The sequence below is a fragment of the Cebidichthys violaceus genome, unplaced genomic scaffold (assembly GCF_023349555.1).
Source record: "Cebidichthys violaceus isolate CVI_PGR_0920_01 unplaced genomic scaffold, fCebVio1.0.p SCAF_62, whole genome shotgun sequence".
NCBI lineage: Eukaryota > Metazoa > Chordata > Actinopteri > Perciformes > Stichaeidae > Cebidichthys > Cebidichthys violaceus.
This window is the reverse complement of record NW_027176839.1, coordinates 142339-160392: the sequence shown is the minus strand read 5'-3', so window position 1 is coordinate 160392 and position 18054 is coordinate 142339. Positions and strand designations below refer to the sequence as shown.

The following is an 18054-nucleotide window of genomic DNA, read 5'->3' as shown; positions in this document are numbered from 1 at the left end:
GACAAGGGGCTTCAATAGTTTAACTTATTTACTTTTATATATCAGGGTTTCTTTGGAGCAGTTTCTTTTGAGCAGTTATTATCATGTATTGTTTTTATTAGTGAAGTAACATTTCAGTTTGAACAAATATGTTCAGAACCCTAAACAGTGTTGCACAATCATTAATTTCCTCTGTCCTAGCTGGATGAAGATTTTCTTGTCCCAAGAGAGGTTGCATTGATGATCTTTATAAAAATGCATATGCCCATTTTTTCTAATGTTAAAACCAATACAAGCTCTGTCAGTGACAGTGTTGTTAATTACAAATTAGCCATTTTGCTCAGTAAACAGTAAATACTTTATTTTGGGGATGCATGAACGTATGGGTTGCTGACGTACCAGATAAGATTTGTAATGAGTAACTTTTTAGGAGGTGGATTCAAGATACAAGAGATATGTATTCTATTGATGTCTTTATTTATTTACACCATCTGCCCCCTTTTGTATGCTTTAGCTTGTTTTAATTGTGTATGTTCTTTTCTTTTTACGGTTGTAATGTGAAAAACTGAACCCGACAGGAAAACAGTGAGTTTTTTCAAAATTAAAACATTCATCCAGGTTATACATTTCCTTTGTATTTTATTTGTCCTTGTTTAAGACACATTTCATACTTTGATCCCAATTAAAGCACCGTTTCCCCCTTTATGCACAAAATGCCCATAAACCATGAAATCCTCCTCATATAGACAATTGTTGTGAGTACAAATTAAGAGGTTTTTTTCTAAATTAGATAATCTAGGGAGTGAATTACAGTAAATCCTGGGTTGACCTGCTAGTAACACACACAAACTAAATGCTCTTTATTACCTGAAGTGAATATATCCCATTCTGGAATAGAACTTATGTACTGATCTACAGTGAGCTGTACATGGCACAGCTTTAGTTAAAACAACTCCACTGTTCAAATTACTACCATTCTGAGTATATGGATACACATCTGTCATTGTATACTACTGTATGACTCTGCAATATCATAATGATTGTTACCAATATTTTAATGTTTGAGCATACTTCTCACAGTGAGCTTTCTGTCAGTGACCTCTCCTTTCAAATATAGTCTACTCAAAGGCTTTTATCTGTCGGAAAGAGTAGCATAAAAACAGACCACAGGATTCTTATCTGTGGATTCATATGTTCCCTGCATTAAGTGTTTTCTGACAGTAGGAATAACAACAACCCTACCTTCTTGTGCTCGGTGAGAGAAGCAGCAGTGTGTTGGGAAATCAGGTTTGAATGTTCTGTATATCCATTTTTTTCTATTGTCACTTATAAACCATGATAAACAACATAAGCCTCAGCTACAGCCATATTGTTATCTGCAATAGGTACAAACATCACATTTCATAAATAAGCCGGGCAGTGAGCCGGGGCTGATGTAGAGTAGAGGTCTTCACAAGTCCACTCAGTTCTGAGGAACCGAGACGCAAGCCAGGAGTTGCCAAGCCAGGTTCAAATTATACTCAAATTGGGAAGGGTCTCATTTTACTGCCACTGGTCTCGGGTCAGTGTTGATATGTCTAATACATCATATTTTGCAGATGCCAAGACACAAAAACGGATACTTGTGACTCAGTTATTGGAAGAACTAAGTCATGTAGCTCATCTATTGATCAGGTATGCTGAACCATGAACACATCTGTCAGTTTTATTACGTTTGAAATCCTAAAACACACTTTTTGCAAATAACTACACGGTTATCTATAGACAAGTCATTCAAAACAAAAAGCCTGTGTGTGTTGATTACTAAAAACTGCCATTGAATTACGACACTCAACTAACAATCACCTGCACCCAGAATGCACCTGTGAAAACACAGTGTGTTTACAACACAGTATAGTAACAAAGAGGGCCCTAGTTTCAAAAATTGTGCTTTAGCTACTGCGAAAAACTGTAACGGTCTCCACCCTGGTTTCAGGCGTTCCACCAGATGCTGACCTGGCTACAAGGAAGGTGTTGGATGGGGTTGAGGTCAGGGCGATGTGCTGGCCAGTCAAGACCTTCCACACTAAATTGGGAAATAATTTCTTTATGGAGCTTGCTTTTTACACAGGACATTGCAATGTTGAAACAGGAAGGCGACAAACACAAACTGCTGTAGCATTAAGATTTCCCTTCATTGGAAATGAAACAGCCCCAGACCAGAATTATGCAACAGTATGTGGACATACTTTTAGCCTGAAAATGTATATATTCAGCCACATTTGATCAATATTGGGTCAGTTGTACAAGGTCAGATGACCTTAAACTTGAAAATCTAGAAATTGTAATTGTACCACCATACCTAAAACTGCACAAATCATGATTACATCTTACATTCTACATATTTAAAAGTACTACATGTAATAGTACATTCAATAGTTAAGACCAGTGTCTTTCCAATTCATATCCAGCTGTGACTTGCATGCCAGTTCCATTTCAGAAACGGTTCTATTTACGTTGACATGAAACTGGTACAGTGGGTCATTCTGAATTTATATCACATCAGCACCTTTAGTTACCTGTAAAAGCATTCTGGTGAAGTTCAGTAAAGTTAGCAGAATGAAAGGCAAGTGAGCAGTGGGACTTCCTGGAGTACAAATATGAGTACAGTGGCATCAGAGCTTAATGACTCATTCTGAGTTCAGTAAGAATCCTTAACTCAAAGAAATAAAATCAGGGGGCTTTATAATCCGTACACATGCGACATCCTCTGTCCCAGGACCAAATGAGAAGATGGATTTCAGTCTCATGTCTGTGTGTTCAGTAGGAAGCTGGGTTTGCGTTGTGCTTAGCCTAGCTTAGCATAAAGACTGGAAGCAGGGGGAAACTGCTTGCATGGCTCGGTCCAAAGTGTAGAAATATTGCAACAAACACCTGTAAAGTGCTTTATGTTGTATCGTATTTGTTTAAAGGGATAACTTGTTGTTTTAGGGGGAGTTAAGTGCTGGAACTATGTAATGGTGAACACTTCATCCATCCTTCCAATATTTCTGTGCAGTGTCACCAACGTGAGTTCAACCACTTCTCTCTCCAAACTCATCAAATACCATCAGTTGTCCAGTGCCCCTCGGCATCGGAAATTGATGCACAAAGGCCCTCTTTAGTGTCTGTATGCAATGCACCAAGCTTTCAACTAACTCCAATGTAAACCCTATCTGCAGCATTGGTGAACGATAACAGCATGTGACGTTACATAAAGTGCGTGATAGTCTGCTTAGGGCAATCTGGAAGTGTGGTCAAACAAACACAGGACTAACGTCCAGGAAACTGCTGTTTGTGTCTCGTGCAAAACTAAAAGTAAACATTGACATTATGTCACCTGACTCGTAACTTAAGTGCGTCATTAGTCACTTGAGTCGTCAGTCTCATGTGACTCACGTTACTCACATGAGTAACGACTCACGTTAGGCACGTGTGTAACGTGAATGTCAGTCGTTGGTAATGTGAGTCGTTGCTAATGTGAGTCATTATTAATGTGAGTCGTTGGTAATGTGAGTCGTTGCTAATGTGAGTCATTATTAATGTGAGTCGTTGGTAATGTGAGTCGTTGGTAATGTGAGTCGTTGGTAATGTGAGTCGTTGGTAATATGAGTCATTATTAATGTGAGTCGTTGGTAATGTGAGTCATTGGTAATGTGAGTCATTGGTAATGTGAGTCGTTGGTTGTTTTTTTTTGCCCTATTTTTCACCAAATAAATTTCGCTCATCTCCAGCATGATACTTTTCAGCAAATGCTGTGTGCTTGTTCTGGAAGTGTCTTTCGACATTACATTTGTTGTTGTTTGCTAATTTCTCACCACATTTCAAGCATACAGGTAAGCCAGCATCGTTGGCAGTAAAAGCAAATTAATATGTCCACGCAGAATTAAACTCTCTATTTTCCTCAGTGACTTTTCTTTTTTGGGATTTATCCATTGATAGTGTAGCCGAAGGTTAATCTTGCACCAATACTTTATGATAATAATAAAATAATAAACATGGGGCTCTGTAATCTGCGCCAAGACGGCAGCAACTTTATTCACTTTTCCCACACTTCACCAGAACCTCTTTTTCTCCTTCTGTCTCATCCTCCACAATAAAAGCACCAAACACATACACAGGAGCACTGCTTCCTAGAGAGCTCTTAACATGCTCAACATAATAGCTTACAATAGTTTACCGAGGGCGGAGGTCTGCAAATCATAATTCGCCACCTGCAGGGAAAGGCGCTTGACAGCGACGTAATAGGATGTGACGCACATTTTAGTTGACAAAATATTAAAACATTTTATATTTTGGCGGTGTGTCCAGCGGTGTTACCAGACCGATGGAGCGGTCGCCTGAAGTCACGGTTAGCGGCTTTGAGGAGGATGGACACAAAATGGAGGACTTTCCCTTTCTTATTATTGTTTCTTAACTATTGTGAAGTCCGCACACATAAACTATAAAGGAACTAAACATTGATTGCTCTCCAGAACGACAGAGACAAGTCACCAGCAGAGCTTCGAGTGAGAGACGGGTGTTGACCTCATTGATTAATCCATAATCGAGTAAACTTGTATGTGTAAGTGTTAATTTTAAAGTAAATGTGATGTGAGAGAGAGAACAAGACCCGCAGCGCTGTAACTAAGTCTGAAAGATAAAACTTTACACGAAATGTGTCTGTTTGAGTTTATAGAGGAAGATTTTAGGAGAAGATCTTAAGTATCAAGCACAACCTTTCATTATTAAAGACTACTTTATTACTCTGTCGTATTTTTTTTAACTAAGCAACCAATCTACTTCCTGTCAAAAATGATGCTGAAACGCCGTGTGGACGGTGTTAATCAGTGAAGTTAGAGTTTCTGGTTGGTGTAATTTAGAACTTTGGACAGAGCCAGGTTAGCCGTTTCTCCTGCTTCAACTATTTATGCTAAGCTAGGCTAACCACATCCTGCCAACACTCCATACTTTGCCTCTTTATCTTCTTATCTAACTACTGGAAAGAAATCAAATAAGTTGTAAAAATTGTCTTTATGTATGTCCATAAATACTGATAACACCTAAGACCATACCAATAAGATTCCGATACGGTTCCCCTTAAAAATATTGAAAAAAACGAAAAATACAGTGACTTTTGCAGCACATTATATGCAACAACTCGGATAAAACACTCACAGCATACTTATACAGTGTCAAAGAAACAGCAGAGTGGTTAGCATGTACAGTGCACATTGACAATATAATACAGCAAATATTGACATAACAGTGTTTGACTCCTGCAGAGGCTGCAGTGACGTTCTCTTCCCTCACAGTCTGCAGCAGCTTAAATAAGGAGAAATGTCTCAGTAACTGAGTTAAGGAAAAACTGCAGACACATGATAGAAGAGTATTGCCTTCAACTTAAGAATGCTCTATTTCCATAGAACAATAATTAATCTATATACATATATTAAGCACCTGAAATCACTTGTGCTTCAGAAAATATTGTACGAATTCAAAGATTCCGATTGAGCAAAAGGAGACAAAGATATTTGAATCAAAAATGCATTCCTTCTTCAGCTGATTTTTGCAATTGCTGTTTCCCTTTCACAAAAAAGAAAAAAATTAACTGTGGAAGGAGAGATGGAGCATGCAGGACTAGCATTGCAAGGGACCTCTAACAAAATACACCCAGGATTTAAATTAGTGTCTATCTCGAAAAAAAAATCGCCTACTTGTATGTGTAATTTAATAATCCTACAAGGAGCATGTTGGTGATGATAGTATTGTGCAATTTATACTCAAATTAAACTCTGTAGTTTGACAGAATTGGTCTCAAATGTTTTCTTCTCCCTTTAAACATGCTTCTTTCCCCTGCTATGCAAAACAGAATCAGCAGTGAAATCGGCAGAGGAAGGTTTTGCTTTGCTGAACCGTAAATGATGAATTGCTTGCCTTTAGTTTACCATATGGAAGGTGTCAGAGAGTTTCAGCCTGTGTGAATGCCTTTACACCCACAGGGTTTGGGCTTTTCTTTAGTGCTCTTGCATAATTTTGGTCCCACGTGAATCAAGCTTGAGATTGTCCTCAAGACAGTTTCAAGAGGAATTTCAGGGTCAGAGCATCCTTTGACCACACTGTCCCCAACAGGACAGCCTGAGTAATTAAGAGACTGTCTCTCTCAGCCTCTGGTCTTTACCTGTCCATCTGTCAGACTTCGAGGTCAGTAGTTTTCCCAGGTGGAGGATCAGTCATTGACTTATCCTCCATTGCTTCTTTGTAGGTCAGGAAGGCCGTCAGTGCACATGTTCAGGAAGGACATCAGAGCGCATGTTCTCTCTCCCCTTTACATAGATACATCCACTGGATGTGAGGCAGGGCTGCAGGGCTCAGATCAGCCTCTCCTCTGGAGGCACTTTAAGGACACTGCCCATCTCCAGCCTGGCACCAGCCACCTCCTGTGAGCTGGGGCTGTAGGTGCCCTCTGACTGACGCTTCTTCCGTGCTGTCATGATGAGGCAAAAAACCACCAGTATGGCCAGTAACACACACAGGGTGATCAGAGGGATGGTCACCACCAGCCAGGGGACTCGCTCCTTATGCTCCTCTTTCTGGAAGAGGACAGGACACAATGTTATAATACATGACCATTCCGTCTTTGGTAATATTTCTAATAAGCCACTCATAAGTTGTAGCTAATGTTTTTATCAGTGATTAATAAATAATTAGTTTGAATTTTTTAAAGATAAAAATAGTTTTTCCTATTTTAATCTCCTCCATCATGACAGTTGTCTTATCTGTAGAGAATCTGGACAAAAAACAATTGATTCACAACTGTTGTTTGTATTAGTTTTCTTTATTGTGTTGTGTTTTGTTAGTATTAGCTGTTATAATAAAACATATTTCTACGAATCAAAAAGAATATTCTAACTTTTCACCTTTATTTTAGTGATTTTCATGTATCTGATGTAATTTAAAAGTTTACATGGTTCCCTTTTGTGTTGGAACAATTCTACAACCTTTAGTGTTAATTTAGCAATCCTGAACTGTTACAGATTTGCAGAGGTCTGGACTGGGACAATTTATTATGGGATAAACATATAGTAATGCTATTTTGCTGTTACTTGTGTTTGAAACCGTACTTTCTGTGTATATCTGTGTTGTTTCCTATCATTGCTTCTGTGTCAGCTAAAGGTTACTTGAATCTTAAACCCATGACTCAGATTCAGGTTCTAATTTAGCACATATGCTGTGATAGTGAATCAACTCAAATTTAGAGTCAGTGTAAAGATCGGGCCGTCACTTACGTTACTCTCACACAATGTGCCGCTGAAACCCAGCACACACACACACTGGAAGTGGTTGAGTCTATCCAGACAGGTGGCCCCGTTGAGACAAGGGCTGGACTCACACTCATCTATTTCTGTCTCACACCTGAAAAACATCAGAAGGGTTTTAACAAAACGCTGACTGACAGAGCAGCAGCTCACACACACACACACACACACACACACACACACACACTCTCTCCTGACCTTTACACTTGGATGTGGTTCAGACACACTTTCCCCTGAGCAGCAGGTGTGTGCGAGTGGTGAGGAATGTGCAGTGTGCTGCTCTCACCTGGCACCAGTGTATCCCGGCTTGCAGGTGCAGTTACCTCCAGAGTCACCTCCTATACAGACCCCTCCATTAAGACACTCTGTGTTTGCATCGCATGCCACTGGAGGAAAACGCCATCTATTGGACACACACACATATTCATTACACTCAGAATGTATGATTTGGTCGTTATACATGTAGGTGACCTTTAATTACAACCCAAACGCAGTGGAGGAGAAACTAAGAATTTCACAATTAATCCCACAATCATAATGGCCTAATTCCACCATTGAGTTTGGTTTGACATTTTGCATTGATAGTGGCTTGTGCTTCATCAAATCAAGCATTCCCTTTTCAAGGACCAATTACAACAGGGATAACAACACAAACAGTGCTAATAATGGCACCAGAGCTGACGGAACTAACATCGTTAACCTGGGGCGGAATGGGAAGGTGAGTGACTAGTTAGCCAGGAAGGGAGGGACTCAAATTCAATAAGATGTACGGACGGCTGGCCCGACTACCAAAACAAAGAACAGAGAAGCTCTGATATCAACACACACAGAGGGAGAGCGCCTTCATTCTCTGCTCAAGTAGACCTTACTCCTCTATATCTTTACATAGACAATAGTGGTTTTCTGCTTTAATGCTCTGAATGTCATATATAGAACTTTTGACCATTTTTTGGCCTTGGTGAAGGTCTGTTTTGAATCTAATTTACTTATGGTTTTCAGCAGTAACGCTGATTACTTGAGAATAAATAATTATTTGAAGCTAATGTAATTTATAAGAATGGCATGAACATGAAACCAGTTTTGTGTAGCAAAAATCTATTTAGCTTGTGAAGATCAATCAACATCATCAATATTTTCAGATTAACAATTTTTCATGTCTCATGACTGTGTAATAGAGTGCTGCAGGGATGACATAATTATTGTAGGCCAACAGGAAGTTAGTATCAACCTGGTTCCCTTTTTGTGGATTTTGGATTATAGCATGAAATAAACTTGGTGGCAAACAAACGCTGATGATAAATTTAGTTCAGCAAGATAATCTTCACCAATGAACACCACTTTATGATTTGTGAACTGTGAATGCAATCGGCAGAAGTTGAAAGAACTACACCACGGTTGCAGTAGCGCAAGTGAACACAGCAATGCTGTAAAGGCCTATTGATGAGGTTTAGTAGTCTCATTTAATTATATAATATATTTATCGCATTTAACTATATAATATCACCAACTCTGCAGTTCCCTTCAGCTCAGTGTTTTAGCTTCATTTAGCTCATTGTTCTGGTTTTACAGCTCCCAATTTTACAGTTTTTACATTTACATTTAACACAACAATTGTGATTACACTAAAGACAATATAATATTATATTCCATTTCTGCCAATAGACTTCCCTAAATGCTACACAAAGCTTTTGGTTCATTTAGCATCCTCAATGCATCATGCACAGATCCCTGAGAGAAGAGCTGTCTTCCAGACAGGATGTTTTCAGACAATGATGTCATTACACAACAGTATGGCAATTCTCATAAATATGAGCAAAAGCTAAAAAGCCTCAAATGTGATGTTGAGGAAGTCTTTACTCACTGGCAGCGTTTGCCGACGTATCCAGTAGGACATGAACATGTGTGAACTTCCATCGTGTCCATGCAGATTCCTCCATTCACACAGCTGAACTTCTGACAGTTATCCACCTCGTCCTGACAGTCTTTTCCTGTGTATCCAGGCTCACAGTCACACTGGTAGTCTGCTAGAAGGTCTTTACATGTACCATAGACACAGGGACCTGAAGAACACTCATTTACCTCCATCTCACACAGCTCCCCCTCCCATCCTGTGCTGCAACTGCAGTTAAACTCATTAAACTGATCCTGGCATACAGCCTGGTTAAGGCAGGGCTGGGAATCGCAAATCGGTGCACCTTGGCATCCTATTATTGGCTCATGCCCACCCAGTTTGGAGAACTGGCTCATCTGAGGGGCTTCTGGTACATTTATGAACGGCAGGTAGACTCCACCCACTCTCAACTCCCCTAAACATCCAGTGTATTTCTCAGCCAGCCAGATTTTGGTGTCATTGAGGAAGTTAAGGTTGCCTCCAATGCCGAAGCTGCCACCAGCTCTCTGCCCATCAATGGTGAGGCGCCAGCGGGAAGCTAACTGCGTGGGATCGACCATGGCCAGCTGGATTTGATGCCACGCTCCGTCTGCGATGGCCCTGTCACTTGTGAAGGCCAGTAGCTCTGCACTCGCCCCACTGTCCAGTTTGACCAGCAGCGAGGAGTTAAGCAGACCCAGGCAGAAGACCTCTGCTCTGCTGAAGGCCCGCAACAAGATCCCGTTCTTGTCCCGCGTCCGAATATCCAAGGTGATGTTGGTTACCGGGCTCAGCAGGGAGCTGTTTGCAACATACTGAAGAGCGTTGTCCTGAAAAATGGCTTCAGTTAAACCTGTGTGAAGAGAAGATGATGACTAGATTTGAAAAGTTACTGAAACCAAGGACTGTGTATAAGTGACATGTTAATTCAAAAGTTAGTATGGTAAGATTCTATTTTAGATGTTACATGATTGATGAATTAACTAGAAAAAAAACCTACTGATCCCCCATACCTTGAAGCACTCCTTAAAGTACAATTCAGATATGTATTGTTGCTCATCTTAGTTGCTTTGTACAATTGACAATTGTTTAGCAGAGCTCTCATGCTTTCCAGAAGTAGGACAAATATCAAATCTAACTTAATTGGCAATAGAGAGGTGTTTTGCTTTTACTTATCATTGTGAAATAAATGTTAATTGCACAATGCAATGGCAGTAGGATGATGACACCATCAGTATTAAGATTGGTTCCATTTAAGCCTCACTTTCGCTTTTCAGTTGTCTGTCAGCAGGTACAACCTCACAGGAAAATGAAGGCTCCACAGAGGAACAAGTTAAGACAACTTAAGTTATAACTTAACTTAAGTAACTGTAGAAAGTCAAATTGGTGTTGGCAACTCTTTTCCAATGAAACCAGCTACCACTAGCTCCGAAAGTCACCAGATGAAATCATTCGCTGGTTTGTGACGTTACCACACATCATTTGCATAGAGCTAGTGGTTGTGTTGTGGCAGCGAGGGAGACTGCCAAGAGGAGAAGGAGAGACCCATGCTGTTGACTGAGATCTCTTTATGTACTATTGGCAATGAATAACATATCAGATATTTGAATATATATCTTTATTTTTTTGTGCTGGTCTGAATAACTCATTAAAGTTCTTGCTAGTAGAAGGCGTTGAGGAATAATATCATTATCCATTTTTATCTGTGTAACAATATTACATTTTGTTATTGCATATAAGTGTATCTATCTATGAGGTACATCCTTGAGGTACGCAGACCTCAAGGATGTGTTTGCCAGTTGGCTGCCACAGCTGGTGGAGCAGGAACAAACACATTAAGTGTTTATAAATCACTTGTCATGGTAAGTCACTCAGGCTGTGAAACTCTGACAACATAACCCTAATGATGTCATCATTTATCAGTTATCCGTGTAAACTGGTGGTGTGGGATTTGACACGTGTAAAAAATATATAGAACAATAAACATGAGACATGATTGTAAACTCATAATCTCACCCAGTTATAATGCTTTGGGTGATTTAAAGGTTCAAATACAGTGGATTTTAATTGTTATACATTCTATTTCAAACTTTACTAAACAATATTCAGGGGTTATTTCAGATACTTCAACACAAGTAGTAAAGTTAAACACCAGAAGTCTCTGAAACGCTGTTAAAACATGTTCACTATATGCAGCCTTTTTAAATAACTCACTTTCAAACTTCATTCTACAGCTGCACCACAATCCTGCTTACTTAGAAATATTAACATACAATCTCAAATATTATAGGAATTGTTACATCACTGACAGTTGACATCAACTGTGTATTTATATATAAATGAACTCTCAAAAAGAAGGACATGCAGAAGTTTTATTTTGAGTCGACGGTGAATATTTGAACACCAAAAAAAGAGCAGTAACTTTAGATTTTACCAAACTAATGTCCGACCAGTATTTACATTCTACAGACACTAAACCTCCACAGATTAATGCGCTTTGAAACGGACTGAATGAATGAATGTTCTAGTGAGCAGGTTAGGTTCACAGAGTCAGTTACCGTAGTAACAGACCCAGAGTTAAAGTTACCTGTCTTTCTGTAACCAAAATCTCAAAGTTTTCCTAATGTCAGGATTCACTAACTCAGAGTTTTCACTAAACCTGCTTCCTAAAACAGGGCACAGCAGATCGGCACTCTACCGAGAGCACCTTTTAGTTTTATCAAGTGTTTTATTCTTATTTGCACTGCTGCAATTCTTTAACATGTTAAATTTTTTGTGATTTTATGCATCTACCAATGTATATGTGCATGCAGCCAGTTATGGAAGTAATTTTCATATTTTTTCTTCTAATTGTTATCAGTGAGTGGTTGATTTTGAAGACGGGGGTCAGCTTTCTGTACCCGAAACAGATAAGACCTGCAGTGAGGTTACAGCCGTGGGAAGATCTTCTGAGGTGGTTGAAAATGATTTCGTTGTAATCAAGACCTGTAGTGAATTTGTGTCAAACTGGATAGTAGGTGGGTCCGTGTTTGTTAAATGTCTAGTCTCAAACTACCCGCACTGAAGTTTGTTTTTTGTCTTTTTTTAATGTTCAGTCTATCTTCCTGTGGAGCATTTTGTGCTGCATTTCTTGTATGAAAGGTGCTACAAAAATAAAGTGTATTATTATTATTATTGATATTATTATTTCTGCTACTTGGAAAAATCTGTTTGTTGTTTTGGTATGGATAATCTGTCCTCTCAAACACCTCTTGCAGTCAGACTCTTGAGTTCAGGGAGTTTCTTTCCTCTCTTGTACTGAGGAGTTTTCCCTTTGATGTCAGTGAGGGTCTAAGGTTGGCAGGTTGTCCTTAAACGTCCCTTCAGATACTTTTAAGACTGTGAATCTAATTAAGAAATTAAGAGCTGAACAAGCAAACTTGACCTGACCTGCCTTGATAAAGAGAGCGATAATCACTGTCAAAGGATTACTTACACTCATAACCATCCTGTAGGTCCACACAACGCACTCCGTCAGAGCAAGGGTTGTCGACGCACCACAAACGTGCCTCGCACAGCCGGCCAGAGTATTTCATGGAACAGTCGCACAGGAAGTCATTCCAGGTAACCTGACACTTTCCACCATTGAAACAGGGCTGATCCTGTGCACAGACAAACACAGATGGATGGATTAGATGATCACTTGTCGAGTCTCTCACCTGATGCGACGGCAGTGGTAAAAGCTGCAGAGAGGATTGAGCACTAATTTACAGATTAAAGGAATTCACAACCAGATCAATGTTAATAGGGTTGAGGCAATACAGTACAGCCCAGCCAACAGACAGTGCTGCAAGGCGCTAACACCTTAAGCATGGGGTCGGTGTTTTACACTTGCTACACACTGGCTACACGTAATAGTGTTTACCTGGGTCTTTTCATCAAAACTGAATATAAACCAGACAACTTTGTCAATCTCTGATATGTTAGGCGTCATGGACTCTTTTACTTGATTATATAAAGTGTCTCAAGAGATGGCAGTATTGGTTGGTCAGTACATCACTTTGGTCCAAACTGAAATTTCTCAAAAGTATTTTGAATTAAAGCCAGAAAATTAATTTGAATGACTTTGGTGATCTTGACTTTACATTCCCATGAGCTACACTTCGACAGTAATAACATAGCATGTTAACAGTATATTCTGGTATATTCTCATGCTGGCTTTAGTGAGCGATATCAAAGAGCAACTGAGCCAGAGTACAGTTGAGCTTGGAGACATACAGCACTAACTGTTGACAAATTCTGATTTATTTACATGACCGGTAAGGCCTAACCCTACTGTATATTTCCCTGTACATGAATCCCAAAATCTGATAGCATCAGTCTAAACATATTATTATACAACTGATCACTACTACAAGGTCACAGGGTAAGACATAGTTATTTCTAATGCAACAAAAGCAGATTTCACATGCATTGACTTTCCCTCTATCAGTTTTATAGTAGCATTAACAGAGATGGTGCAGCTGTGCAGTAGTTTAGCAATTGGTTGAAATCCAAATTTAGTTTTGGATTACCATGGAATTTTTAAAATGAAATAAAATCTTGTCATGGTTTATAACATAGTCAAATTGAAAGCGTCTTAATTGTACGCCACTAAAAGAATATCAGTAACAAATACTAAACCTGTCATCAGTTCAACCTTTTTCTGCATTTCACGTGATCTTGAGGGGAGTGTACATTTCATCTTATTGTTGTCTATTCTGTAGTTTAAGTAATAATCATACTGCACAATAAATGTCTCTTTCACCTTGCATGTGTCATCACTATGGCATCCTGGCAGCACGTTCTCCTCTGTGCTTGCCTGGTAAACTTCCACCCCCTCCAGATGATCCTCAATGGTCAGATGTCTGTGGTCCAGCCGAATGTCCTGCAAGCAGCCCTTGACATTTCCACCCCAGGCATTCATACTCTTGCCTGCAGGGAGCCCTCCAACATATGCCACGTCTCCTGCCTCTATACTAACGTTTCCTAATGCGCGATGATTTCCTGCTTTGGGGAAAACCACATGGCCGTACTGCACCTTTAAAGTCACCAAATTATTGTTGCTGTCAGTGACGAACTTGGCCTCGGACAGCAGTGTGGTGTGAGGGCTGTAAATAGCAACAGTGCCCTCCTTCAGATAGATCGTCAGGTAGGGCTTTCTTTCTCGATGGAGCTGCAGAAGCAGACCATTGTGTTTGAGGGAGCGCATTAAAAAGGAGATAGTGAAGTTGTCTCCATGAGTTTCCGTGATATTGAAGCCGACATAGCTGGTGGTGTTCTCATGACCGAAGGTCCAGGATGGATATTCTGAGGTTGGGGTGAGAAGCACAAAGTTGTCAGTATCCACACAATGGCACACGCTAAACCTATATCAGCAATACTTTATTTTGGTACTCAGTTCCAGATGAATTATCAGAGACCTCTCATTATTTTTTGTGAAGCTATGGAAGAGCATTTTTAATTAAAAAAAACCCACTTGTGTGTCTCAGCTTGGGCATTAACAGACACATTTGTCAACATAAAGCTAGGAAGAAGTGCATTTACCAGAAAGGTAAACGATTGAGTTGCATCATGAGAAATGCATGATCCAGTGCCTTTGGAGTTTGAGCCATACTGTAGGGAATAAATGTCTTAGGATTGTGCTGCAGTGATTAGATTTTTATATAAAGCACTTTGAATTATAATGCTCTATTTTTCATCCTTTTCCCCAACTTTACGGCAATGCAATACCAGTTTGCTGGAGTACTTCTTTAACACATTGGCATAATAGCAGCCTCAAACAGCAGTAGGAGCTAACTCTATTACACAGTGGAGGAGATAAAGGAGCTCAGACTTTGATATCGGCAGCTTTACCTCGACAAAGTGTTCGTTGAGTGCTCGTTAGGAGGGAGTTTATATTTCATTCCTACATTTTGATGTGTCATACCCTCACCAAAAATCAGGTCCCTTACTTTGAGTGGGATGCAAAAGAATCACACCTACAGAAGCATTCCTACAGTTCCTCCTACACATAGGTCTGGAGACTGCCGCTCTGATCGCTCACCACAAATTACTCTATCCAGTGGAAAATTGAAATGTTTTTAAGTCAAACTCAGTCCTGCTAACCTATGAGGTACGCTCTCACCTTTCTCACAGCTTTCTCCATAGTAGGGCCGATCACACTGACAACTGGGACGAACCCACATGTCCACACACTGCCCACGTTCCATGCATGGGTCATCTTGACACCAATCTTTTTTACTGCATCCTATTTCCAAGCCCTGGTTCTCCTCTCTGATGAGGTCCTGAGGCAGAAGTAGCTTGTGGTCAACTTGAAGGTCTTCCATGCATCCAATGAACCCCCTTCCGCTGGACGTCTGTGCTAAATAATCCTGTGGTGCCCCTCCAACATACAGCTGTTGAAAGGAGCTGGGCTGGAGGAAGATCAGATGGTTATAGCCCTCATTTTTCAGAAAGCAGTCGCCCTCACAGCCTGGTCCTTTTACAACCAGAACCAGCCTCTCATCCATGGTCACAGTGGCCTGGTACCATTCACCGTCATTGACTAGGCCAGGGTAAATGACCTGCAGTACCTTCCCTGACTTCACCCTGGCCAAAAGGGAGCCTCCAACAAGTTCCAGGGAGACAAAGCGCTCCATGGTGCCCCGGTAGTACAGCACCATGTCGTCCAGAGTGCTCTTGAATCGGAGCTGCATGTGGAGCCCGTGATTGTCTCGGTCCTTGGTTTCTCGTTTCGTCCTGTTTTTGGAAACAGGAAGCTGCATGTGGACATAGCCCTCGGAGTTGAAGGAAAAGGTGGTGGAGGTATTGCAACGTTCTCCGGTCCAGCCAGGAGGACACAGGCAGGTGTAGCTGTGGTCTCCATCATCAGTCAGTACGGGGACGCAACCTGCCTCGTGTTGACAGCGGTGCTGCTGGCAGCCGACCAGACCAACGTCACAGTCTCGCCCACCCCAAGGCTCCTTGCCAGGCTCTGGCTCAGGGCAGTGACACCTATAGGAGTTGGCAGCATCTTCACACGTGGCGCCATTCTTGCAGGGATTGCTATCACACTCGTTGATGTCCACCTCACAGTGTACGCCTGCATGGAGAGACCCTCACGTTTAGTACTACTACTTACTTTAACAACACTGATGCAACTTCTCCTAAGCAGCCATTACACACCCTTCGAATGGATCACAATTGAAGACATATTTACTAATAAATAACAACATAAATCTGGTTATTCAATCAGGGGGAATGCAAAGGGAGCCTGGAAAGTAAAACACAGTACATTGAACAGGCAGATATGGTTGAGGCATATATACATTTTTCCATTAGTGTCAGGACTGGAGGAAAAAACATTAATTGCACAATTAGAGAAGACCTTTGCACTGATTTCCCTAAAACAATTAAATCAGTGTCTGCCCTACTTTTTGTTTTAGCTAGACATTGAAATAATACACTACATGCTTGCCAGACACACACACACACACACACACACACACACACACACACACACACACACACACACACACACCCTGTGCCAGAATTACAGTCTACCTGCCTGGTTTCAGTAGTCACTTATCAAACTGCATTCAACATTAAGCCTTGGCAGCAGCAGTCAACTTGCATTAACATAGTCCTTTAAAATACTCTACACCCAAGGAACCCTTAAGCTGTTTGTCCTCTCTGTGCCAGGACTCCACCCTCAAACATAAGCACGCAACTTTTTTGTTAATGTAGCATTAAAGTGCTGTACCATACCGTACCTGTCAGCCCCCAGAGCCCACAGCAGCAGCAGCACAGCAGCAGCAGCAGCAGCATCAACCTGCTTCCCCCCATGATCCACTGAGTCAACCACCAACACACTCCTCACACTGCTGGATGACAGAAGTGACACAACCAGCCTCTCTCTCTCTCTCTCTCTCTCTCTCTCTCTCTCTCTCTCTCTCTCTCTTTAGCTTACAAAACAGACGTGCGTACTAGGCAGACAGGCAGAAGTGATTACAAGGCAGCCCTGCCCACCTTTTCTTTACCTCCCTCTCTCTCTCCCTCCTCCATTCCTCCCTGAATCCCTCCCTCACACCCCCTGCTCCTCTCTTGTCTGCAGCCCAGCCCGAGCAGAGCGCTAAGCCTCCAGCTGGCTCCTGTCAGTGTTTGACAAGAGGAATGCAGTGCTGCATCCCCTCCCTGCTTCATGTGCTGGCCTGTGGATGCCCACTAGTGGCAGGAAATGCTAGAATGAACCTGCAGGAGGTGCTGCAGGTTTAAGCTTTCAGACATGAGCATGTACAGACCGATACATGGAGCCCTTGTTGATTTTTTATTAACGTTTGCATAGCAGCTAGTCAGTCTCATCCACCATTGTGTCTGATCTTATCACATTGAATTTATTTTCAATGGGCAGACTTGCACCTGAACTGATTCTACGACAATTTAAATAGATTCAACACTGTTGTGTTACAGTATGCTCTGGTATTAGTGACTAATAAAGAGGATTAGTTCCAATGGAAAAAAATAAATAATAATAAATTACATTTTTGTTAAATGTTATGTTTGAATTGTATGTTCACTTTCAGACACAAAAAATGTAGGCTACACTCAAAAATGTGCTTTAGTCAAACTATTCTTACATGTTTTCCTCCTTTATGTTCACATGATCGGTAATTGGCTAAATCAAGCTTAAAACATACACCTGTAGCCAACTTGAGGAAGCCACACAGTGAAACTCGTTACTCATAATACATGGCAAAACTAATAACCCAAACTCAGACATTTTAATCCAAATGTCCAAACGGCCTTCAAAAACTATAAGCATGGCCCAAGTACAATAAGGAGAGTTCATCTCTACCAGCTTAGCAGTCAGTTACAGTGACGACCCCCTCA

At 40.9% G+C, this 18054-nt stretch overlaps 1 protein-coding gene across 1 annotated transcript in view; it reads right to left on the bottom strand.

Annotated features, from left to right (window-relative positions):
• Positions 1–952: 952 nt before the first annotated feature.
• The window catches only part of LOC137890157 (protein crumbs homolog 1-like), a 33301-nt gene continuing 16199 nt past the window's right edge, over positions 953–18054 (bottom strand). The window contains exons 7-13 of the mRNA XM_068734283.1: positions 15311–16267; positions 13952–14493; positions 12641–12806; positions 9157–10018; positions 7582–7698; positions 7266–7392; positions 953–6569 (exon numbers count right to left, since the gene is read on the bottom strand). Coding sequence (XP_068590384.1) covers positions 6348–6569; positions 7266–7392; positions 7582–7698; positions 9157–10018; positions 12641–12806; positions 13952–14493; positions 15311–16267 — 2993 coding nt within the window. The 3' untranslated portion in view covers positions 953–6347. The remainder of the gene's footprint in view (positions 6570–7265; positions 7393–7581; positions 7699–9156; positions 10019–12640; positions 12807–13951; positions 14494–15310; positions 16268–18054) is intronic.